General features: G+C 48.7%; 1 protein-coding gene across 1 annotated transcript in view; it reads right to left on the bottom strand.

The window, feature by feature from the left end:
- The window catches only part of MLST8 (MTOR associated protein, LST8 homolog), a 670,473-nt gene that overhangs the window by 201,097 nt on the left and 444,814 nt on the right, over positions 1-24,562 (bottom strand). Inside the window, exons 6-7 of the mRNA XM_069647345.1 lie at positions 6,369-6,521; positions 5,841-5,965 (exon numbers count right to left, since the gene is read on the bottom strand). Of these exons, the coding sequence (XP_069503446.1) occupies positions 5,841-5,965; positions 6,369-6,521 (278 nt within the window). The remainder of the gene's footprint in view (positions 1-5,840; positions 5,966-6,368; positions 6,522-24,562) is intronic.

The following is a 24,562-nucleotide window of genomic DNA, read 5'->3' as shown; positions in this document are numbered from 1 at the left end:
GGCGCGAATAGCGTTACCACCGGAGTCAGGGGAGCGTTCACGCCAGCTTGTGATGCAGTACTGATTCTGCCACACAACCAAGCGGTAATGCTATAAGCCCTGGCTGTAATTGCGCTGCATTACCAGCGGACTTGTGATGAGGCCCATTGTCTTCATGTATGACTGGTCCCTATGCCTGACTTGGTTGATTACTTGTTCGTCAGCATAATACTCGTCAACAACCCTGAGCTCGATTATGTGCATGCAGCCTGATGACATTGGCCGCTTGGATGTGGGAGTTGTTGTATGCACCGATGAAGTGGATGTCTCTAAAAGAGCAGCGTTAAAGAGAAAAAATGAGCAAGGTCATGGGTTACCTGGCTGATGAACGAAGGGTGACATGGGCCTAAGTCAGAATGGAGCATTTTCCCAGTTTCTTTCCTTAGACCATGGCATCTTGTGATCCAGTGTTCTCTTCAGGACTCTCCTCTTTTTAAGAAAGCTAAGGGGGACCTTATGGTGGATTGTTTTATATCTAGAGCATTACCACCAGGACTGGAGGAAAGAGTAATCTGCAGTATTTGGAAATCAGTAAATGATCTCTGTCAAGAATAGCGCTTACAGTTGGAAATGTCTTAAACTGGCCGTTTTTGTGCTGTGTCTGAGTTTATTTCTATAACCTAAACTCTGTCACAGCATGCAAACTGCCTGGCTGCCCATCATACAAAATTAGATTTGAGAAATTTGTTTGAGGACTTGTGAACCTATGAAATGAGTTAGCTAGAATAAATAATAAGGGGTGCTGTTGCGTTGTGGTGGTTATGTGTAGTACAATCTGGAAAGCAGAACCATTAATAAGTACCAAATGACGACCAAATGGAAAGCATTTCAAAAGGAATTTTGCATCAGTGTGTACCAAATAGAGTGGATTACCATACATGTTATATTAGGATTATGAGGCCGTACCAAGACCCACAACTCACCAACTCAAAATGGAAGGTGATGGGGAGTGTCACTAGGTTTCCTACCATCCCTCCATCTCCGCCTCATACACACCTTGACTCACCAACCATGGTTCAGGATGCAAAATTGCACAAATACATCATCAGGAAAACAAGAATGTGTATGAGGGTTGCTACTCAGGTTAAGGTGGAATCTACTCCTGATAAAGGACATACTGCTTAGGCGAAAACAAATAACCAAGGATGAGATTGGCCGTCTCCATTGCGGACCTCGGGTCCCGTCTGGATTGGGACTCGATGACATCTGACGGGTTCCTCCAGCACTCTGCTAGCCTCCACAGACCCGTGGGTGATTCTACGGCTTTCTCCTCGCTGGTCCCTCCGGATTTGTTCTGCTCCCTCCCGCCGGCGCTTTCTGTTTCATCCAACGCTCTGTGGACCGTTGGGTGGTTGTGCTGCTTGTCTGGTTCCTCCAGCGCTTTTTGGACCTTTGGAGGACTGTCCTGCCTCCGCCCGCCGACGCCTGTCTGGTCCCTCTGGCGCTCTGTGGTCCTGTGGGATTTGTGCTGTTCCCTCCCGCTGGCAACTTTCTGTTTTCATCCAACGCTCAACAGACTTGTAAGTGATTGTACTGCTTCCCCCGCCAGCACTTGCCTTGTCCCTCCAGCACTCTTTGGACCTCTGTTGTCTGTCCTGCTTCCACCCGTCGATACCTGTATGGTCCCTCCGACACTCTGTGAACCAGTGGGGGACTGTGCTGCTCCCACCCGCTGGCACCTGCCTGATTCCTCTTGTGCTCCATTAACTTGTTGGGATTGTCCTGGCACCTGAACATCGCCTTCGCACCTATTATGCCGTGTGCCGCCCCGCCTGAGTCTAACCGTCTCCTCCTCTGTCTTGCCGTAGGGCTGCACCTAAGTAGGGGTCAAGGTCTCAACTACAACCTGTACTGTCTGTATACTACTGGTGCCTCCACACCACTTCTGCCTTCACCTCCTTACATCTTTCCCTCTCAGTAGAAAGAGCAACTGGTCAAGATCTCAGTACCTGCCCACTCCCCCCCATTTACTACCCTAGTCCCTCCTCTGTTGCCCCTACACTGGCCCTGATTCTTCTACCCAATCCCCGGTTCTGGCCCATCTCAATACTTCCACACTGCTTCCTATCCTCGCCTTCACTAGTACCTACTGCTACGGCCCTCCTGACTTGCATTATTTTTGAACCCTTGTTATGCAATACTCCAAATCTTCTCCTCGCCCTCCTTTCTCCACTCCCCCCTCCTTCCTCCACTCTCACTTTCTCTTCTCCCTCCTTTTCCCTCCTCCTTATGCTCCGTCCTCTCCCTTATCCCCCCCATTGCCCCTCCCGAACCTCACCTTCTCTCACTCACCGCCCTAATCTTCTTTAAACCATTCCTGTCACATGAACCTAGCACTCTGGAACGCCAGATCCATCTGCAATAAAACCGCAGCAACTCTTGACTTATTCTTTCGCCTCAACCTCCACTTTCTTTGCTTAACTGAAACCTGAATCCCCCCCATAACACTTCTGTCCCAGCTTCCTTAACCACCTCCTCCTTCTCTCATACCCCTCGTGCTACCGGCTGTGGTGGAGGTGTTGGCCTCCTCTAGCACCCTAAGTTTATCTCCTCTCCCACCTCTCCAGCCCTCCCTTCCTTCCCTTCCTTTGAATTCCTTTACAAATCCTTTTCCTCTCCCCACCCTATTTCTCTCCTGATTATCTATCGACCCCCAGGCCCACTTTCTTCCTTCTATGAAGACCTGGATCACCTCCTCTCGCTAATTTCTCCCTCCCACTCTCCTCTGTCAGTACTTGGCGACTTTAATCTTCATCTCCCCACCCCGCCTCAATCCTCTCCCCTCCTCTCTATTCTTGATTCCTACCTCCTTTCCCCTCTCCCCCTCCCCCCTCCCCCACCACTCCTCCGGCTCCACCCTTGACCTCATCTTTAATTCTTCCTACCCTTCTTCGCCTGTCTCTACCCTTCCTGTCTATCTCTCTGACCATGCACTACTCTCATTTTCCCTTTCTCCTCTCCCTCACTCCTCCTCACCTTACCCTTCCGCTCCAGTCTACTCACAACGCGACTTCCGCAACTTCTCTCTTCGCCGACACCTGCACTTCTCTTCTCCCACCTATACATAACTACTCCTTATTATCAGCGAATGATGCTCTTTCCTCCCTTTCATCTGCTATTTCATCCTCCCTTGAAAATCTCTGTCCTCTTTCGTCCTTCCGCCCAACCCGGAAACCCTCTCAACCTTGGCTCACCCCTCACTCACCTCCTCTCTATGAGACGCCTTCTCAGACGTCTCGAGACACTCTGGCTCAAAACCCCCTCGCTATCTAACCAAACCTCTTACTTCTCTTATCACTCCATCTAAGAGGCTTGTCTGGCCTCAGCTAAATCCTCTTATATCTCTAACCTACTCCAATCTCAAGCGACTCACCCTCGCCACATCTTCCAAACTCTCTCTCGACTCCTTTCTCCCCCCACTCCCGATCCCTCCTCTAATTCCTCACTCTCTCCTTCTGACTTTGCTAACTTCTTCTCTTTTAAGATTGTCTCCCTTCGGCAAAAAATTCTCACCTCCACCTCTAACTTCCCTGCTTCTTCACCCCCGCCTTCCTGTATGTCCTCCTTCTCACCTGTCTCCCCCTCTGAAGTCTCCACCCTCCTATCCAAAGCCCATCCCACGTCTGCCCCTACTGACCCTCTCCCTTCCCTTCTGATCCCTAAGATTTACCCTCTTCTTGTCCCCTACCTCACCTCCTTCTTCAACATTTGTCTCTCCTCCGCTACCTTTCCCTCTGCCTTTAAACATGCCACGGTCATCCCCATACTAAAGAAACCTTCTGCTGACCCATGCCTCACCTCGAATTTCAGACCTATCTCTCTTCTCTCGTTCCTTTCCAAGCTTCTCAAACGCCTTGCATACTCTCAACTTTCATCCTTCACCACTAATTTCTCTATCCTACCACCCTCCCAATCAGGCTTTCGTCCTAAACACACCACTGAAACTGCTCTCACCTCTATTCTGAACTCCCTTCTTACTGCCCGTCATGCTAAACAATCCTCTATCCTTATTCTCCTTGATCTCTCTGCAGCCTTCGACACTGTTGATCACCCCCTCCTACTTCACACTCTCTCCTCCTTTGGCTTCAAAGGCTCCGTCCTCAACTGGTTATCCTCTTACCTCTCCTCCCGCTCCTTTACAGTCTCCTCGGGTGGTCGGTCCTCTCCTAACTACCCTCTTGAGTATGGCGTACCCCAAGGCTCTGTTCTTGGCCCTTTTCTCTTCTCGCTATACACCTCCCTCATTGCCCCTGTTATCTCCTCGTTTGGCATCTCTCACCAGTTCTATGCCAACACTCAACTCTTCCTCTCCTTCTCCTCCTTTTCAACTAACCTCCACCTACAGCTCTTGTCCTGCCTCACTGCCATCAAGAACTGGATGTCTTCCCGATTTCTCTCTCAACACCGATAAAACAGAAGTCTTATTCTTTCCCTCTAACTCTCTTCCCCCTCCCTCTCCTCCCCCTTTCATTCACTTCCCTCCCTCCAATCTCCCTAGCTCTTCTCAGGCTCGCAACCTAGGCGTTCTCTTCGACTCCTCTCTTTCCTTCTCCCAACACATCTCCCTCACTTCTCGCTCCTGTCGCTTCCATCTCTTCAATATTCGCAAAATCCGCCCCTCTCTCACTTTCCACGCTACTAAACTCTTAATCTCCTCCATTATCTTCTCCCGCCTCTTCTACTGCTCTTCCTTACTCTTTGGACTTCCTAATTCTCACCTTGCCCCTCTTAAATCTATCTACCACTCTGCTGTATGCACCCTTTGTCTGCTTACCTCCCGTGATTCCATCTCTTCCTCTCTCTCCTACCTTGGCTGGCTTCCTTTTCACTCACAACTTAAATTTCAATTTCTCTGTCTTGTCTTCAAATTTCTTCATGGTCTTGCCCCCCCTATCTCTCCTCCCTTCTCTCCTTCTACTCTCCCTCCCGTTCCCTCCGATCAGCTGACCATTTCCTTCTCACTTCACCTCCTCCTCCCTGTGCCTCCTCCCATTTTCGCTCCTTCCAGCTTTTAGCTCCTTTACATTGGAACTCCCTTCCTCTTGCCATCCGTTCTTCCCTCACCTTCCCTTCATTACGCACTTCCCTGAAATCTCTTCTTCTCCATCCTCCTCCTTGAATCCCTTAACCCCTTCTACTTCTCCCCTTCTTCTCTTTTTCCCTGACTCTCTCCCTCCCCTCCTCTATCCCCCTCTTCCCCCTCCCTTTCCCCCTCTTGCCCTCCTCCCCCTTCACTCCACCCCCAACCTGTCCCTTCTCCCTTTTCCCCCTCCCCTTTCAGTTAATTGCTCTTTCCATTGTTTTGTTGTTTGATTCATATGGTTATGCTTCCACAGTTTATCGTTCATGTTTTTATGTATCATGTTGTTCTTTGTACAGCGCTTTGGCGTAAGGCGCTTTATAAATCAATAAAATACAAACACAAATATTAAACCAGGCAATACATCAACCATATTGTGATTAAGACTATGTCCGTCATATTGCCCTGCAGAGTATGACATCGTAGTTTGCAATGGAACATCAATCAAGCACTGCCAAAGAATAACTCTGTCAAATACTGGCAGAGAATATGCCCATCAATTAATTCAGAAGACTATGACAGATAAAAAGTAGCAGAAAATATGCCCAGCAAATATTGCCAAGGTACAAGCACACCGAATTGTGCCATTGAAATCCAGAAGTTCAGGCTCAGTGTGCTTTCTGTGGAAGCAATGACCTGGCATGTTATTTGTGATTCAAGGAGGCGTTTTAAGTTTCAAATTGTGAGAGCTGTATACAATTACAGATGACATTTTACTCACGTGGAGTCTGGACTAAATCTGCATTGCAATGCGTAACGTTTGTGTGCTGGGATTTTTGTCTTTGGAATGAGTTGTGTAACTTCCTCTCCAATGCCTCCTGTTAAGTTCCACACATAACAATTCCCCTGAAAAGAATACAAAAATATAGAAATAGCTTACAAACACATGCAATGATTCTGTGAACCTTTTTTGGAAATAGTCATATAATATTGGGACCACAGACTCATTCGTGAAAGCAATAAGGAGAAAACAGTATATGTATGGCCCACAGAGTAAACCAAGAATGAGAAAAACGTGTTATACTTGGGGAATAGGAAAAAGGGGTACCAATAATATCATTCAGAATGAACACCAGATTAAACTACGGTTCACCAAACCAAGGGCAAATCTGGAAGACAATCTCTTCTCAATCCAAGGTTCTTAGCGACCATTATCACTTTGGATAATCAACAACCAAGTCTCCCTCACTTTAAACAAAAGGCAACTACAAGGACCAGAAGCCAAAGGAGACTATATAATGTTACTCACAGAGCTGTTGACAGCAGCCATGTAGCTAGCATCAGGGTCAATATGAACAGAGTTGATGGACACCTCAGGCTCTGGAATCAGCTGTTCGTTATGGTCCGTTTTTAGGTCCCAAATGTGTATGGCTCCACTCTGGTCTCCAACAATCAGCTCTGCCTACGAATGAGGGAAAGGGGAGAAGGCTTATAAAAATCAAACACGTTTGACCTCCAGCAACTGACGAATCTTCAAAGAAAGCGGTATTAACCAAGGGAATCCAACACAAGCGGATGATCTCAAGGCTGTCAACTGAAAGCACGACTCTTAGAGGAAGGTTAAGGACTGAAAGTTCACTTATCAAAAACATCCTCCAGGTTATATTTTAGCCAAACTTCTAAGTGGCCTGCAATCCTGACACTTAAGCAAATGACCGAAAACACACCCTTTTGCGAATTAAAGCAAATGACCGAAAATACAACTTTTTGTTACTAAAACAGGACACATATGGGGCTTGTGGTAAAACCAGCAACTATTGATGATAATACTATTACATTATTTCCACAGTTGAGAAAGTCATGCTAGACTGCTTCTGGGAAATGTAACTTTGATGAATCAGGTTTTTCTAAGAAGTAACAAGCCCTACAATTTAATCACAGTCCTACAGTGTATGTATGTCCAGGAAACTGTTACCATCATTGCCGTTTAACCTTTCTAGTGCCGAGAACGGTTATATTGCGTTTTTGGAACTACTTTCTGTGACAAGTCCCCTGGCTTGTTTCAGGGGATATCGAGTGAGGTGACTGAGGGGGGCCTGGTGCCTCACCGACTTAGTGGATGATGGACCCAGGGGAAGATCCACGGTCATCCCACTTTGTCCTCGCCAGCAGTCAGGAGACCGTCACATTTGGGAAAAGTAACACACCATAGCGACTACTGTACACTTATCCCCTCCAAACTTATGGGAGCCCCCGCAGAGTGCACCTACCCCTTAGAATTTGCACCGAGAAGCGGGCAGTATGCGTGTAATGCAGCCATGCCCTTGACTCCACGTTCACATGTCACGAACCCTCAGTCCCTTTTTCCATCAATAGGACCAGAAGGACTAGTTACGTATTAGGGGGTTGGAGGCTGGGCGTGTGAAAGAAAGTAGACTTAGGACTAGCAGTTGAGTAGTCACTGCGGTGAGTAACAATTCCTTTCTCCTACGTCCCATCTTCTTTCCTCCACACTTACGGAAGACTTCCAAGCAATGTATCGCTCTCTGTGTGGAAGGACCCTAAACTGATGCCAAAATGTTACGCAGAACTGCCTGCCTGAATTGGGCTTTCGCTTTAGGACTGCTGTCAAGCGAGTAGTGCCTGCAGAAGGCTGATGGAAACACCAAAGTGGCCGACTTACAAAATGCCTCCCATGGCAGGTGTCTGAAATGCCACTGCAGTGCTTTTTGCTCTCGTCAAATGTGCATGTAATCCAGTCGGAGGGCATTTGTACTGAAGGTCATAGCTAGGGGTAATGCAGGAAGCAATCCACCTTGCTATAGTGGGCTTTGGTACCCGTCTGCCTGGACTGGGAACCCCAAAAGTGACAAAAAGCCTGTCTGACGCTCAATGAGGTCTAGTTCTCTCAAGAAAGAACTTCAGAGACCTGCGAACATCCAGACAGTGCAATATTTCTTTCCGCAAGGCCTGGGGTCTAGAAAGAATATCGGGAGATTTCCTAATTGATATGAAACTCTGAAACCACTGTTGGGAGAAAAGAAGGATGCGTTTGAAGTACCACTTTATCTCTGTGAAAGATAATCTAAGCTCTTATGAGGAGAGAGCTTGTAACTCACTAATCCTACAAGCGTTTGGTATTGCTACTAGGAAGGCTGATTTCCAAGAAAAAAGCCGTAACTCCAACACACACATTGGTTTGAAAGGCATGTGTGCTAACTCCATCAAGGAAATATTCTCACAAACATAAGGGAAAATATGTGAAATTAAGGAAAAAGTCCACCTAATATGAGATGCTAGATACCACCAAAGAAAGGGGAACGTTCTGTACTTCACCAAGTGCATGAGTCACTAACACTGTCCCTCAAGAAGAAATACGCAATCCCTGATAGTGGTTACTGCCCTTAGATTGTGGTAGTGTGTCATCAGTCCAAAAGGGATAGAGTAGCTTCCGAGTGACTCCTTCCAATTATTACTAGATATATGTATGCTATACATCACCCTAGTCTAACCCAATTAAACTCACAACTGGGGTGACATTAAAAACATATGAATGAAAATACATTCAGTTGGTAATTGTAGATCATTTATTCTACCCACATCTGAATATGTATTTGCAATAGACTCAATAATTGATAAAAACAAAAAAGACTGAAAGAGAGGGTATCTCAAACAAATAAAGGCTATCCCATCAAGGTCGACTGAATTCTGCAATTATTTTAGTAGTGTTGCATTCATCAGGACCAAAGAACAAATTAATCATCTAATTTCCGGGTCGAGGAACCACTCGTAGTGATCCACATCTCTTTAATTTCTTTTAGTTTCTATATAGAGGGAACATAGAAAGACAAAACATTCACAAACAACTTAAAGTAAAACCTCAGTGTGCAAGATCAGAAAAAGTGTGCTATTTTGGTTCAGAATTGCGTGACAAAGAATGACATGCATTACGCAATAATGCAATAGCATTTCCAATGATTGTATCTGCTTAGATTCACATGCTGTGTATATAGTCCGACATCTAGTGGTAAACGCGGAGTATTGCATCTTGTCTTTCGAGGATCGAAAGGGGACGTCGACATGGGCGTGCCTGTAACACTACCCCTAACGTGACGTGTAGTGTAACCAAAATCCCTCACTCGTCGAGGTCCCTCCAACTGTATCTTTTCTGCCGTGAGGGAGCCTTATGACTATCGTGAGTGAGCACAGAGAGAGAGAGGGAGAAAAGTATAAGACGTCTATGTTCCTTCTACCCTCAGCCGGAGGAAGGGTGGGCGAATGTGAATCCTGACTGGGCTCCCAGAAGCTCAGTTGGCTCTCCTTAAAGCAGTCCACCACCCTGCAGTATGTCTTCATACTGGTGTTTGGAAGTTTGACCGAATCATCACCATCCTACGCAAACTACATTGGCTTCCTCTCCAGGCCAGGATGCTTTTCAAGACTGCATACATCATCTACAAAGCAGTCACAAATCGCACCCCAGGGTACGTGGTGGCTAACCTCCACATATCAGGTGGCACACGCTCCTCGCCCAGCAAATCAACCAACTGGCTTTAATCATAACTCATCTGCAAAGAGAGGACCCGCAAAACAATCCTTTTCTCATCACGCATCCACCTTGTGGAATTTGATCCCGGTATCGGCTCCGCATGCCCTCACAATCTGCCAATTTCGCAAATCACTCAAAACTTGTTTTTTCCCTCCCAACAACACCTGACCAAGTACTGGGGGCGCGGATTGGCACAGACTGGGGTGGATGTAGGGCTCAAGAGCTCTGCCCAGCACCCAATACATCCTGGTATATACTGCCCCCCCAATACCCTGAGGGCCCCGGATCATTGCCGGGTGTGCTGTGATGTCCTCACTTGAGTTTGGGCTGCTGTGGCAGTGCAGCGACGAAACGCACCCTTGGGTGAGAGAGAGGCGATTGGTAGAGCCTCGCGGCCAACATACTGTGTTCCTCCAATGAGGAGAAATGGCACTGGTGTAGTGCAGCTGGCATGGGCGCGCAATGGCGGCTTTCTCTAGACCCCGAGGTAGCTGCAGGAAAGCAGAGCCATGTCAAAGCATGCAAGCACCTGGATGTGAGGGCAGCTGCATTGAATGCCCCTGCAGGCCTCAGTGGCTCTCCGAAGCAGCAAAGGAGAGCCACCTGGACACTGACCCATACTGGCCCATGACATTTGAGGTGCCATACAAAGGGGCCCATGGTTGTGCTACATTATTGGAGCAGGGGCCTTAATCACAGAGACTAGCTTATAGACGTGACATGGCTGGGGCAGCGTTCTGCATTGCTGGACATGACAACATGTCTGGCAGAGATGGTTAAAGACCAGCTGCAAAAGATGGATCATTGTGTCGGGAACAAGGGGCGGCAGCCCATGATACCCCAGCAACAATCGGATGATTCTACGAAGAGTACTCCGGAGGTTGGTGCTATCACTGTGGCGCAGGTGAAGCAAGTCATTACAGAATCCTGTGCTTCTCTGGAGAACCGTAGGTGTGGAGGTGTCCCTGGTCCGAACAGACTTAAAGAAGGTTAACGGAAGTTGAACAGAGGGTCAGTGATTTGGAAGATCTACCCACTGGCTTGCATGCCAGAATGAATGCCCTGGCTACAGCAACGAGTATTCTAGAGGACATAGCCGAGGGTGTGGAAGGCTGCTCAAGGTGAAAGGTACGTTTTCTTGGAATTCCTGAGGGAGAAGAGGGGCAAAATGTGGATTTGCTCCTGGAAAGGTTTAAGCTTGATACAGTCCGGATTGAGGGATTCTCCAAATACTTTACTATCGAAAGGGCCCACAAAATCCCTGGGACAAAGCCTCAGGTCAGGCTTCCTGTGCTATAATTGTCAAGTTCCTTAATTGCCGGGACCAGGATGCAGTGCTGCAGGATGCCTGACGACGAGTAGCATACAAGATTGTTCTATTCCAGGATCCTAATTTTCCCAGACTTAATGCAGGAGATACAGCGATAGAGGAAAACATACAATAGGGTGAAGAGGAAGTTCTGAGACCTCAACTTCAAATATATTATGTTTACCTGGTGTTAGGCAGAAACCTGTTCAGTTCCCTTTGGGAACACTGCAAAAGATTTAGGACTACAGGTGTTAGCAGTAAACCCACTTGGTAGCAGTCTGTACCACCCAGATTTACCTGGTAGCTGTGGCTGAGCAGTCAGACTTCCCTCAAGAAGAGTTAGGCAGTATGCAAAGTATACACAATAGGCACTCAGACACAATAATACAAGCAAACACTGACCAGAGCATTGGTATCAAAGTATAGAATTATTTATTTAAAAACACACTGTTTGAAACACTCCAGCACTCTTAAGGTAAAACACTCTAAACACAATTACTATTATAATATATACAACCCTTATTCCTTATTAGATAAGTCTTAGTTAACGCCACTTATTTTCATACAGAGGTGAGCGCTTAACTATAGATGGCACTCCAATAAGTTCATGAAGAAGGGAGGGAAAAAGACAGAATATGGAGAGATACACCACTCTAAGATTTAGGAACACTATAAGCAAGGCAGAAGAGCAAAAGTCACTTGTGAGCCAAAGTCCATAGGCTGGGCCCACTCTTAGAGAGAGCCGAGCACAAATGCGCCCAAGATCACACAGTTACACTAGGCTTAGAAAGTCTTGCAGAGAGTTCGAAAAGGGTTTAGAGAGGCTCAGAAAAGTTTAGCCAGGGAGTCCCAGGCTAACCCAGGTTCGAAAGCCGGGGGCTAAATCTACCCCGTACAGTCGGTGGCAAGGGAAGCCCGGGCGGGACACGGTACCTTAAGTGGGAACGATCCTCCAGCGGTGGCAGTTGTTCCTGGCAGCGGGTGCAAGTCTCGTATTCGTCCAGGTGAAGCGAAGATCTCGACTTGTAGGAAAGATGAAGGTGGTTGCACTGCCAGGGAAGAAACCAGCCGTCGAGTTTTCCGGTTAAAGGTATTTCCCTTTAATTCGCGGTCGTGGTAAAACGTGGTATCCCGGTTGCCGGGGTGCTTGGCACAGGCAAGGCGGCCACGAGATACGTCGGGAAGGCGAAAAGCCGGTGAAACTGGTTATCCCCACCAGTCAAAGGAAGAAGACTCTCCGGCGGGAGATCTCCTCTGTCGTTGGGAAAAGTGGTGAGACGGTCCAGCAGGGCTCCACTGGTGGTGTCGTCGTGGCAGGTCGGCTCAGCTTCTCCCTCGTCGGATTCTTAGGTCCTGTAGCGACTTCTGAAGTTCCAGTCCCCAAAGCCCTGCTTTTATGCAGAAAACCCCCATTCACTCAGCCTAGCTGTCACTCAAACATGCTAAGTGGTGAGCAGGCCGGCTCACCACTTGGGCCAATCATGACGGAGTGCGACTTGAGTTGCCTCGGCAACTCAGTCCAGGGTGCCTAAATCCCCCTCCACCCCTCCTAAGTACCCCAGACAGAGTGGCACCACTTTGGAGGGCTTCTGTGGAGAAGCCTGCCAAAAGGTGGAACAAAGGGCTCGACTTGGGTTGGAGTCACAGAAGAGAACACAAATGCCATTTAAGCACCGAGTTTTGGCAAAAAATACCAACCGGAGAATTAATATTAATTAAATAAACCGGCGGTATGTTCGAGGCTATCGTAATTAAATAAAGATAGTAGCCTCGAACAATGGGAAAATCCCATAGAGAAATATTTGCGGTTGAATATAAAAAGTAGTATCCACTGCCACCAGCCAAAACTCGATCAGGGGGGACGGAGACGTGCCCCCTCGACTAACAGACCCCGGGGCAATTGAATTGCCCCAGCCAGTACGTCCACAATATGATGGTTTGTACTGGTTCTGTTCAGAATTTAAGACTAGTAAAGTCAATGATGACTTTACATGTCCTGGGAGACAGTAGTCAGTCCCAGGGTATGGAGTCTATACTGGGGGGTCACTATGACACCCCTGTGTTACTGCACTGAGGGTGCTGTGTAACACACATCACAAAAACACATGAAACCCTATGGAGTAAAAGACCTCATAGCCCATTAAACACATCTAGAGGCAAAGAAACACACTCAAATCATGCCCAAGAGTGAGGGTAAAAGAGTCTCAGTCTTGGCAGGAGAAAAAAATAAACCCCAAAAATCCAGCAAAGCTGCTGGGGGACTCACTAGGTTAGGAAATTCAGCCTAAACAGAGAATTCTCCCTAACACCTGGCACAGAAGAGATTCCTCTTTGTCAATAACGTAAGGATGCTTGGGACTGGCTGAAGGAAATGGGGCACGGAAGCTCTGGAACTGGTCACATAAATGTTGCCTCGACCGGCACGGACCCTAGCCGCATGCCACTGCCAAAACCAAAACCTGGTGGGGCCAGAATAGTCTTGGCGAACCAGGATGTAACACTGGCACTGGTGGAAGACATGGACACATCTGGGTCTGTGGAGGTGGTTGTTCCACAAAGTTGGACCAACCCAGATGAGGATGTATGGAATGCTTGAACAGGGCATGGCTGCTACTTGGTGTCAAGGGAAGGGAAGGGATGACTTAATGAAAGGCTATGCGAGCAGCGAGATCGGGCTGTTTGTTGTTATGCAAAGGGTGGTCTATATAGGAGTGGGGTGGCACTGAAAAGGGCGTGTGGCGGTGAGGATAATTGTTTATGCAGGTGGTTTTGCAGGCACTGCACTGATCGGGGCTCGGCCTGCCCCTGAAGTGCTTCTCTCCATGTCTCTTAAAGTATAGCTCCTAAAGGGTACCCAGTAGTCCTTGGGTCTGCTAGCCAGGGGCATCATTAAATTATACAGCGTCTCCTTACGTTCACAACTCTGCATAAGATTTAACCAATGTTGATATGTGGGAGCCCTGACTGCCCCCCTGGTTCCTGCCACCAGACATCTGGCCACCACGGATGCCATGCCCATCAGCCTCTTCTCACTCGGGGATTCTGATTCGACCATTGCTAGCAGCCAAATTTCAGGAGAAACTGGCACGGATGTATCTACCATCTCAGACGCTGCCTCCGCGATACCTTCCCACAGTGGACGCTTCTGCGGACAGAGCCAAGCCACATGAAAGAAATCTGCGGATGTCTGTTGGCACCTCCTACAATTAGGGGATTTAAGTGGATAAAGTTTATAGAGACTGAGGGGTGAATAGTACAGTTGACGCAAACATTTTAAATGGATCAGGCGGAACCTATTGCTATTAGATATGAATTTAGTCTGTGCACAAGCTTGGTTCCATTGCTCATCTGTCAATGCGTACCTAAGGCATCCCTCCCACGAGCCCTACTTCGATCTAGATCTGGGGGCTTAAGAGTTCAGGCCATTCCATAAAAAATCGAAATAAACTTTTTGGTAGAGGTTGGGTTGGTGATGTATTCCAACAGTGGGGAAGTGGTGGGAGCACCTGGGAAATCCGGCCATTTAGTCCTCATCACCTCCCGCAGATGAAAATAAAGAAGCTGCGAAATAGAATTTCATTTCCCTTTGGACTTGAGATCATCCCATGAGATAAACTTACCCTCTGGAGCGATATCGCCCAATGTATGTATCTGCATATTAGTGAAGTGCTGTATGAAGATCGACTCATGCGTGAGAGGTAAGCCCCGGACACGATATAAGGACATAGCAGGGGAGTACCATTGTCCCTGTCCCATCCACTTTGCAAGACAATCCCAAGCTTTAAGTGAAACTTCCAACAGTTGCACTTCCGACTTTGCCTGACGTTGTCATGCAGCCTACAAAAACCCCTTGAGGTCGTCTGGGTTGGTGATCGCCCTCTCCAAGCTCGTATGGGAAGGTCCTCCGTAGGGGACCACCACCAGACCGCGTAGTGAGCTTGGGCCACCAAATAATACAGAAAGAGGTCAGGAACGTCCATTCCCCCCTGAGAGCTCGGGCGACATAACGTGTCTAGTGAGATGCGAACCTGCTTCCCACCCCATATCAGCCTATTCATTATGCTCCTCAGGCGGTTCCAGAAATTGAGAGGGGGCCATATTGGGACGTTAAAGACATAAAGCAATTTAGGTAGTAACACCATCTTAGATAATGAAATGCGGGCTGCCTAAGAGATTGGAAGCCGCACCCAAGTGTCCACCCTATGTTCCAAGTATTGTAATGCCGCCAAGTAGTTATCCTCGTACAGCCTAACGGAGGAGGTGGACACCCGAATGCCCAGGTATCGGACACCTCTCGGGCACCAGGCGAAAGAGTCACTGATATTGTGCGGGGAGACTCCAGCAGTAAGGGGGAGTACCTCCGATTTTGACCAATTAATACCTAGACCTGCTAGGATTCCGAAGTCAGTGATCTCTTCCACCACTGGGCTCAGGTTATCTATCTTGCGGGTGTTTGACGTATACTAACATATCGTCAGCATATAAGGAGATGACAGACTTGTGCTTACCAAGTGTCACCCCCTCTGGGCATGGTACTCCCTCAGCGGGCATGCCACCGGCTCTATCGCTAGGGCGAACAGGATTGGGGAGAATGGGCAGCCCTGTCTAGTGCCCCGGGATGGCTAGATAGAGCTGGACTGCCTACCATTGGTATACACCAGGGCCCGAGGGGCTGTATATAACATTCGTACCCAGTGTAAATACAAGGTACCCAGGCCTGCACCACGGAGGACTTCAAACAGAAAAGGCCACTCAATCGAATCAAAGGCCTTCTCAGCATCCAAAGCGGCCACCGCGATTGGACCTTCACATTATGCATCATGGTGAACAGTCTCCGCAGGTTGTTTTGCGTAGAGCGACCCAGTATAAAGCATGCCTTGTCAGGAAGGACCAGGGCTGGCACGTGGGGCAAAAGCCTATCGGCCAGGAGTTTAGCAATCATTTTATTGTCGGTGTTCACCAACGACAGGGGTCTGTACGATGCACACAGCCTGGGGTCCTTACCAGGTTTAAGCACGCCGGTAACAAGGGCGGTTCTGGTAGACTCCGGGAGCACGTCCGCTGTACTAGCCTCCTCCAACATCCTACGCAGGTGAGGTATAAGTAAGGTTGGAAAGGCTTTATATAGTTCAGCGGTGATGCCATCTATTCCCAGGGCCTTGCCATTGGGGAGAGAGCGGATGACCTTAAGAAAATCCTCGTCTGTAGGAGGGGCGTTTAACTGCGCTCATTCCTCTGGATCTAGCCACCCCAATGCAACTCTAAGTATCGCACAATTTCATTGTGTCCAGCCGTGCTCTGGGCTGTATAGAGATTCCCGTAATATTGACGGAATGTATCATTTATTACCTCAGTGTCTCTGGTGTACTCCCCCGACGATGTTTCCACTTCCAAATAGGTTCTAAATGCTTTTCTTGCCTAACCGCCCATGCTAAGGTCCTACTTGGCCGATCTCCCTCCCCATATCTTGCGGCCACGACAGGGTCGCCTATGAACCTATCCTCACTATCCATTAGCATACTGCTCTCGTGTCTCTTGGCTTCCAGGCTTTCTTGGACATCAGAGGCGCCCTGAGATCCCTGACGAGTCTCCACATCCTTTAGGCCTTTCTCTTTTGATACCAAGGCTCTGCGAATACTCCTTAGGACCCCCGCCCCCCTTCCTGGGAGATGCACCAACCCTGAATATATACTTTAAACGTTTCCCAGACCACCGTAGGATCTGGAACTGAGTCTTCATTTATTAGGAAGAATTCAGAGATAGCTTGGCGGATATCCTCTCGGAAGGCCACGTCCTCCAGCACCCGAGCCCGAAATCTCCAGCGTCGGTGCCTAGGGGGGACAATGGGGCCGGTGAACTGTACCAAGACTGGCGAGTGGTCAGAGAGCATTCGGGGCAATATCAGAGCCTTAATGGCAACCCTGGCTAGTTCGGGGGACATTTGAATGTAATCAATCCTAGTGGAACTCCCATGCACAGCCGAATGGAATGTGTATTCACGACCATAGGGGTGAAGGGGATGCCATATATCAACCAGGGCGTAGTCTGCAGCAATAGAGTGCCATTTCTGGGCCACCCAGGACCGTGTGGTTTGTATGGAGGAGGAACTGTCAAGCGACAGTGACAATGCTATATTGAAGTCCCCCGCCCATACCACCTCGTACCCCGGGAAAGTGCAGAGATACTCTGAGCATGTCTGGAAGAATTCCGGGCAGTAATAGTTGGGGGTGTAGATATTTAAGAAAAGAACAGACCATGCCGCAATTTCCCCTGCTATCAGGATAAATCGCTCCTCTTCATCCGCCACAAAGCTGTGTAGTTTAAATTCCAATGACTGATGAATATATATCGCAACTCCGCGGGAGTGAGTGGTAAATGATGACCCATACCTGTGAATTCCCCACCCAGCCAAACTAGGGAGTTTATGTTCCTTCCCCAAATGGGTTTCCTGGAGGCAAAGGGCGTTCCTCGAATGTTCCACGTAAGCAACGTGATATCCCTACTAGGCGAAGGTACCGTCCCCCTTAGGGAGTATCAAGTTATGGCCAGAACCAGGACGATGATTGCAAGAGAGGCCTTCAGCAGGCTGGGATCAAGATGAATTAGTCGATGCATAAGAAATGTGGCGCGAGCCAGGAGCTCTAAACTTCCGTAAATGGGTACCCATCCATTTTCCCCCATATAAACCCGTGAACCAACTTGTGATGAAGCATTAACACCCTCTCCACCCCACTCCCACGCTAGAAACACCAACCTACCGGCCATTGCTGCCCACCCCCCACCACAAACACAGCAAACAACATCCCTTGTCAAAATTACTTTGGCACAGGGGGAGTTGGCGGCCGTCGTGCATCCTAGTGATGGAGGTGCATACCCACGTATGTGAACCAGGATTGGGCTTCCGAGTACCTTGGGTAAGCCAATATTCACCACCACAGTCACTAGCTGAAATTCTGTAAGGACCTCGAAGTAGTTCTCTATGAAGAGCCCGACCCACCCCCACCCTGGCCGTCACCGGAGGATCCCTGAGGCTCTCGCTTGGATCTGGAAGTTCAGAGGCAAATCGTTCGCAGGGTATATCATAGAATAATTAATATTTTTCCTCTTTAGAACATTTTTGGCTGCCTGGAAGGGCTCCTCTGGTCCTGGACTTGCTGGATAAAGTCCGGAAATAGCCTAATCGTTGCCGAGACCAATTACAGAGTCTTCTTCTCTCGCACCGCCCAGGTCCCGGTAGTTAAACATGCGGGCAATTATGGCTCTCTCAGGGGCCCCAGGGGGCGGCCTAGTCGCCAATGAGCGATGGGCTCGTTCCTCCATGAACAAGGGCGAGACGGGAGGATCGTCTAGGACGTCCCTGAGCAATTTCTCCAAAAACGGTTCCATATTTTCAATTAATGTGGATTCCGCCACCCCAGTGATTCTTCTATTATTCCTTCTCTACCTCCCTTCGAGGTCATCATTTTTTGCCAGCACCTACTTGATCGTCTGCTGTAGTGATGCAACCTGTCACTGGAGTTCTGCGATTTTGTCCTCCCCGTCGCCGATCCGGTGCTCCGCCTCCGACATTCTGCTGCGTAATTTATCAAGCTGCTCACTGTGTGCACAGTCATGGGGGTGATTACCCAGAGGAGTGAAGTTGGTCTGGAGAATCCGTGACAGTGAGGGGGGAGCAGCCCCACAGGCCACATCACGCCCGGCTGGAGAGGGACAGAGGCTCCCAGCCCTGTTCGCCGGCCCAGTTATGGGCCGCCCTCCCGCCTGCAATATGGAATGGAGCACGTAACAGGGCTGAGGTCAGGGGGAGGGGAAATGGCAGTGTCCTCCGGTCCCCGCCCCCCCACTCACCGTGCAAAAATCCACTATGAAGGTCCCTGAAGGTCTGGGGCCACACCTCTGCTCCTCGCAGGCCGCACCCCGAGCCTCGCTCGGAACGCCTCCAAAATGGGGCCGCCCACAGTCGCTGCAGCAGCCGCCCCACCAGAGGGACCACCTCGCAGCAGAGAGTCCAGCAGGCCGCGGGTTGGTCCAGACCGCAGCAAAGCCCTCGAGCGTAGAATGTAGAGCGGCGAGAAGGCGGGAGCCAGGATCCGAAGACTCCTCAGGTAAGGAGCGCAGCCAGGGCACAACGCCGTGCTCAGCTCACCTGCCCGATCTGCAGAGCCGCAGGGGCCAGTCGCCACTTAATCCGGACCTTTTGCTTAACTACTCCCCCGCGAGTGAGCCGCGATGTCCGCAGCGGTCCAACTGCCTCCGGAGGGGGGATGGGCCATCCAGCGCACCACAGCGACCCACATACATCGAATTCACAAGATCCATGGCGTTCTCAGGGTTCAGGTCGGTATCCTCGTGTGCAGGGGAGGTTCCGACGAAACAATCCGATAATTCTTTATCTGGTGACCGCGTTTAAGACCAGGTAGCACGGCTGGATGTCTGCGCCTCCATCAGTGCACTTTCAGGCAGCGGCCATTTTACGAGCCACGCAACAGCGCCCCCCGCTCCTTCCCTTTTTGATTTCTGTCCTCTTAACCTTCTCAAATTTCTACTTCACATCCAGGGGGAATTCTCCCACGCTCTCGCACCCCTAGTTTATTCTCCTTTAAGTTCTTGCTACCCCGTTACTTAAACCGGTTTCCAACTCCTAAGGGGGACGGCTCGTCCCTTGAATTTCTTCTAATCGTATAGTATTTTTGGACATACAGTTTCTCGCTTTTTAGACCTCAAATGTAATTTTCTCAAAAGGGGTATGGTTCTTCCCTTTCAGACTTTAACTGTTCCAAATTTCACTATTGGGGAATTCTCCCCCTCGGTCCTTGTGCCCATGGTATACTATCCTGCCAGGGTTTTTATTTCTTTCACACTTGGGTGCAGGTCCCAGACTCGCAGTATGCAGGGTTCGAAATTGAGATTAAATAGGCAGGAGTCAAAACCAGCTTCTGAGTGTTGGGCTGATGCCCATTAGGTAGGAGCTACCCGCAGGGGAACCAGGAGTTACCAGAGATGCTCCTTTAACTTTTTGTCCATTTTGTATGAACCATTGTGTTTAAATGTGTATTAGATGTGTTCCAATTCTTCTTTATTAACATTCTCAAATCTTCAAAGTTAATGTCACCTTTACAGGTTTGGAAGGCACCAGTTGGCCCTATGAACCAAAATTAGCTCCTGGTAGCTGTTTTCAAGCTAAACAGGCTCTACTATGCTATGCTAAGTGTATGAAAAGAAGTAGTGGAACTATGTTCCCTGCTGGCCTTCCCCTGCTCCACAAAAACCCCATTGCCACAACCCCTCCCACACACAATACATCCCCCCCCTCCAAACACTTGCACCTGCTGTTTAAGGGAACGTTCAGTGCAGTGCACTAAAAGTGAAGGTTTCAACTTCTTCCTACACTTTTATTTTAAAACAAAACCATTCCGGAACGGTTTCTTTTCAAAATAAAGTATAGGAGCTGTACAAGGCAATTAAAAAAAGTATAGGAGCACTGCTCCCGACCGCTCCCGCTCACTTCGACCACTGCTCCCTGCTCACTGTGCTCAGAGAGGCACAGCTTCACCTCAATGATGAGGCCTAACAAGGCTGAAACATGTGTATGGGGTTGCTGTTGGTACTCTTGTGAATTACCATAGCATTTCGGTGCTGGACTGCCCATTTGGGCGGGACAAAGACTGATATGCAAATGGTTATTTCCCATCTGTGAAAGGTACAGTGATCAAAAAGCGTGTGCTGCAAACTCTCATCTCAGAACAGGTTATCATGCTATGTTCTTTCTGGAGAGGAGCGCCTGCTACCTTTTTTTGAAATGTTCCGCTAGGTACGTTGGGGCAGACTGGGAGAGGCATCTGTGTATGATAGTGAGGGCCTTGAATATTATGCGCTCCTTGACGGGAACCAGTGGGCATCTTTCCTCGCCTGAGAGATGTGCTCTCTCCTGGGGATACTTAGGGCCGCTCTAAGGGCATTATTTTGAATGGTTTACAGTTTATTGATGTTATTGGCCCATGTGCCTAGGGATAGGATGTTACAGTAGTCTTCTGGAGAGTGTTGAGGTCTTGCTCATAGTCACCTGTTGGCGGGAGAAGAATTTGTGTTTCAGCATAGTTGGTAAAAGCTATGCCGAACTCTTCTAGGTCGCTGAACAAGGGTAGATTGAAGAGATTATAGAGGGTGGGGGAGGTGCAGTATCCTTGTGGAACTCCACAGCCAATGCGGGATGAAGTGGCTGATGCCTGATCAGAAAAGACCCTCATGGCTCGGCCCTCCAAGAAGGATGTAATCCAGGTGGTTGCTTCCTGGGAGAAGTGAGCAGTGTCCGAGAGATGTTCACACAGGATCTTGTGGTCTACCAGGTCAAAGGCAGTCGAGAGATCCAGGAGTAGAAGGAGTGAGGATTTGCCTTTGTCCATGGCGTCAAGTAGCTTATTCTTAAGATCAAGTAAGGCTGACTGTGCCGTGACGGGGACGGAAGACAGATTGGCCCTCATTACGACCCAGGCGGAGGACCATGGTGCTATTAGCACCATGGTCCATGCCAGTGTCCGCCATGGCGGAATGGGGAATCACCACCCCATTCCGAGGTTGGCGGGGTGGTAATTCCCCCTGCTGCCATGGCCCTTCCCCATTCCCATTTTTGCCCCATAGGGCTCAATGGGAATGGGGAAGGCGCTAAGTACGGTGCCGCAAATTGCGGCACCATACTTAGCACCAAGGTCCCTTTGCGGGTCCCTACTTTAACGGCTGGTAAAACCAGCCGTTAAGGTCGGGTCCCGCAAAGGGACCTAGTAATTAGGCGCTAATAGGTTAACGGCGCCGCAGCCTTTTACGGCACTGTTAACCCATTAGCGCCTGGGTCGTAACGAGGCCCATTGTCTTTTGCCAAGGATGTTGTGTGCTTCCAAGTAGGACTGGATCTGCAGATACGCAGCTTTGTCCCGAATTTTCAGCAAGAGCGGAACGGTGGTAATTGGACAGTAGTTGTTGGGGGAGTCAGGGGAAGGGAAAGATATGCCGAGCTCAGGTGCTTGGAGCAGATGTTCTGATAAGTGGGACACTGTCAAGGGTTGTATGGTTGATAAGCTGTTGATAAAATGAGTATATGCAGGAGTCAGGTATATGCATGTGTATGCAATATGTGATACACTGTGCCTGTTTGTAACATGAAAATCCACAAAAGAGGTTTATAATAATGATAACACCTGACCAAGTACTAATCCCAATGGATGCACAGATTGCAACTCACAGCACTGTGCTACTGTTAAAAGATGCCACCTAAAATTCAGGCTACCCACATTCTGTAGAGCTCTGCGCTGCTCTCGAGCTAGGACCGTGCTTTAAACAATAAAATAACAAAAAAAATTGAAATATCTCTCTGCGGAAGGCAATGGACAGTAATGTCCAGTGGACAATTCACAAACCTAATATACAAATCTGGCCCCCCAGGGATACACAGAAATCCAAATTCAGTTAGGCCGAATGATGCCTTCACGTGGGTATGTGTAGTGAGGGTTCCCAGTCCAGAGCCACCTGCATCTTGCTCTTGAGAGGTTTTACCTTTCCTACACCTACAACGTGATCAGGGTAGACCAATCAATGACCTATGTCCTATCTGCCTTTGGCTGTCTTGATAGAGAGCTTAGCCTTTTGTGTGGCCTGCAACACACACTTCAGGTGGGACAGATGTTCTTATGAGATTGAACTAAAGATAGGGATGACATCCAAAGCACCAACACAGAGGTCCTCTAACTCAGTAAGGGCATAGTTCACCTTTCGTACAATTTGTACAAGTCCTTAGGGATAGAAAATGTGTGTTTCTCCTCGGCACGATTGGTTAAAGCAATCTGCCAGTAACCAAAAGTCAAGGTAAAGGTGCTCAAAACTTTGCAGCACCAAATGTGTTATTAAGCACATCTGTGGAAGCAATGGGTAGGCCTCTTTCTTGATGACAGCAATGAGGCACCTGAAGTCCAAGCAAAACTGAAGATACAAGGTTCCAGATTCAGGACATATGGCTATGGGACTCAACCACAGACATTGGAAAGGCTCAATCACCCCAACATCTTTGTGACCTGAGCTCTGATGTAGTAGTTGAACTTATCTGTCATTCTGCAACTCTTACTCTTATCAGGCATGCGGCCTCCAGTGTCTCATGTCTGCACCATAGTGTTACATTTGTAGTCAGTGAGACTAAGGGGTCAGCTGAAGCAAGCTCAACAGGACCCTTGTGGCCCCAGATGTTAGTTTTTCAGCCCTTGTCATGCATGGCTATCCGGCAACCATTCAGACGGCTACTAACTTGTTTCTAAGTAAAACATTTGCAGGAACATTTTACCGAACCCAAATCAGAACAGTGGATATTTTGTCTTCAATCTCCTTCTAGAAGCTTCAGCTCGTCCTCCTCCAAGTCTCTGAGGCTGACCCTTTTTTTTAGAACAGAGATTTGGGGGTACATCTTTATCCCAGGCAGGTGCCTCCCTCTGGAACAGCCTCCCTGCCTCTCTCTGTCTTGAGCCAGAGCACCTTCAGTTCGGGAACCTCCTCAAGACCTGCCTCTTCTCTTCCTCCTTCTCTCTCTCCCCTGCTAACCTGTTCTTTTTCTCCTCCCTAACTCTGTTCAGTTTTTGCTGACTGGTTGCCTGGTTCACCTCCAGAGCCTTAGAGGTCCCAGGCTCCCCTGCCAGTCTTTTGCACTTGCCTCCGGGCCGCTGCACTATGTTCAGCATTGCTGCACTTTCAGCTTACGCTTCATGAGTGGGGCAACCTCTCTACACTTCACCCAGGGTCCTGCTGGAATGGACGCGCTTGTTCCCCTCCACCCCCTTCCCTCGTACCTCCGTCTGTACGCATTCATGACCTGAAGTACTAGGACTAGTTAGTTTTTTGTCCTGCTCCCCCCTCACCTTTTATCCCCCCCCCCCCCTAGCTTGGCCGAGATTGTAACACTTCATGTACTTGTGCTAGAAGAAATGCCATCAGTCCTAGTATGCTAGTTTTTTCTGCCAAGATCATTTGGAAACTTCAAGGCCTAAGAATGATTACTGAATTCCCCTGCTCCCTTCCAGCCTTGAAGCGCTTTGAAGCACTCCACCTGTGTATAAGCACTGTATAAATAAACAATTACAATTTACAATCTGAATGGTCTTGTGACTCTAGAACATTTTCAGGGAGGGCAACTAGGAAGTCAGGTGGTCTTCAGGAAACCCTTTCCCTAGTAAGGCAGCTGTTCTGAGCAGTCTCCAGCCTACTAGCCTGGGTCCAAAGTCTCTTAATGCAGCTGTTCTCTTGCCATTGATAAATATACTTCTCAGATACTGCTGAGTGGTCTTTTCTCTCATAAGACCTCCTGGTTGTATTCCTAAACCTCAAGGGCATTAGTACAATTAGGACTTCTTCTGAGGCGATTTCTATGGGTTCCTATTGAGACTTGAAATTCAGGGTGGCAGCCTGTGCCCCAATGGGGTGAGTAGGATCCCTGCAGTCAAAACAGCCTTATGGACGGTGGTGGTCTTCGATCCTACTACCTCCGAATGTCTGAGTTTTATTACTCTCCTGGGATTTGCCCCTACTTTGGAAATCAGAAGGTGAGGAGTTTTATAGGGCTACTGCTTTAGATGATCATACTGCTTCTGATGGGCTTCCTAGCCCTTTTGAT

This window comes from Ambystoma mexicanum, chromosome 2q (assembly GCF_040938575.1).
Source record: "Ambystoma mexicanum isolate Mex_15411 chromosome 2q, UKY_AmexF1_1, whole genome shotgun sequence".
Classification (NCBI taxonomy): domain Eukaryota; kingdom Metazoa; phylum Chordata; class Amphibia; order Caudata; family Ambystomatidae; genus Ambystoma; species Ambystoma mexicanum.
Note: the sequence above shows the minus strand (reverse complement) of the source record. Positions and strands in the feature narration are given on the sequence as shown.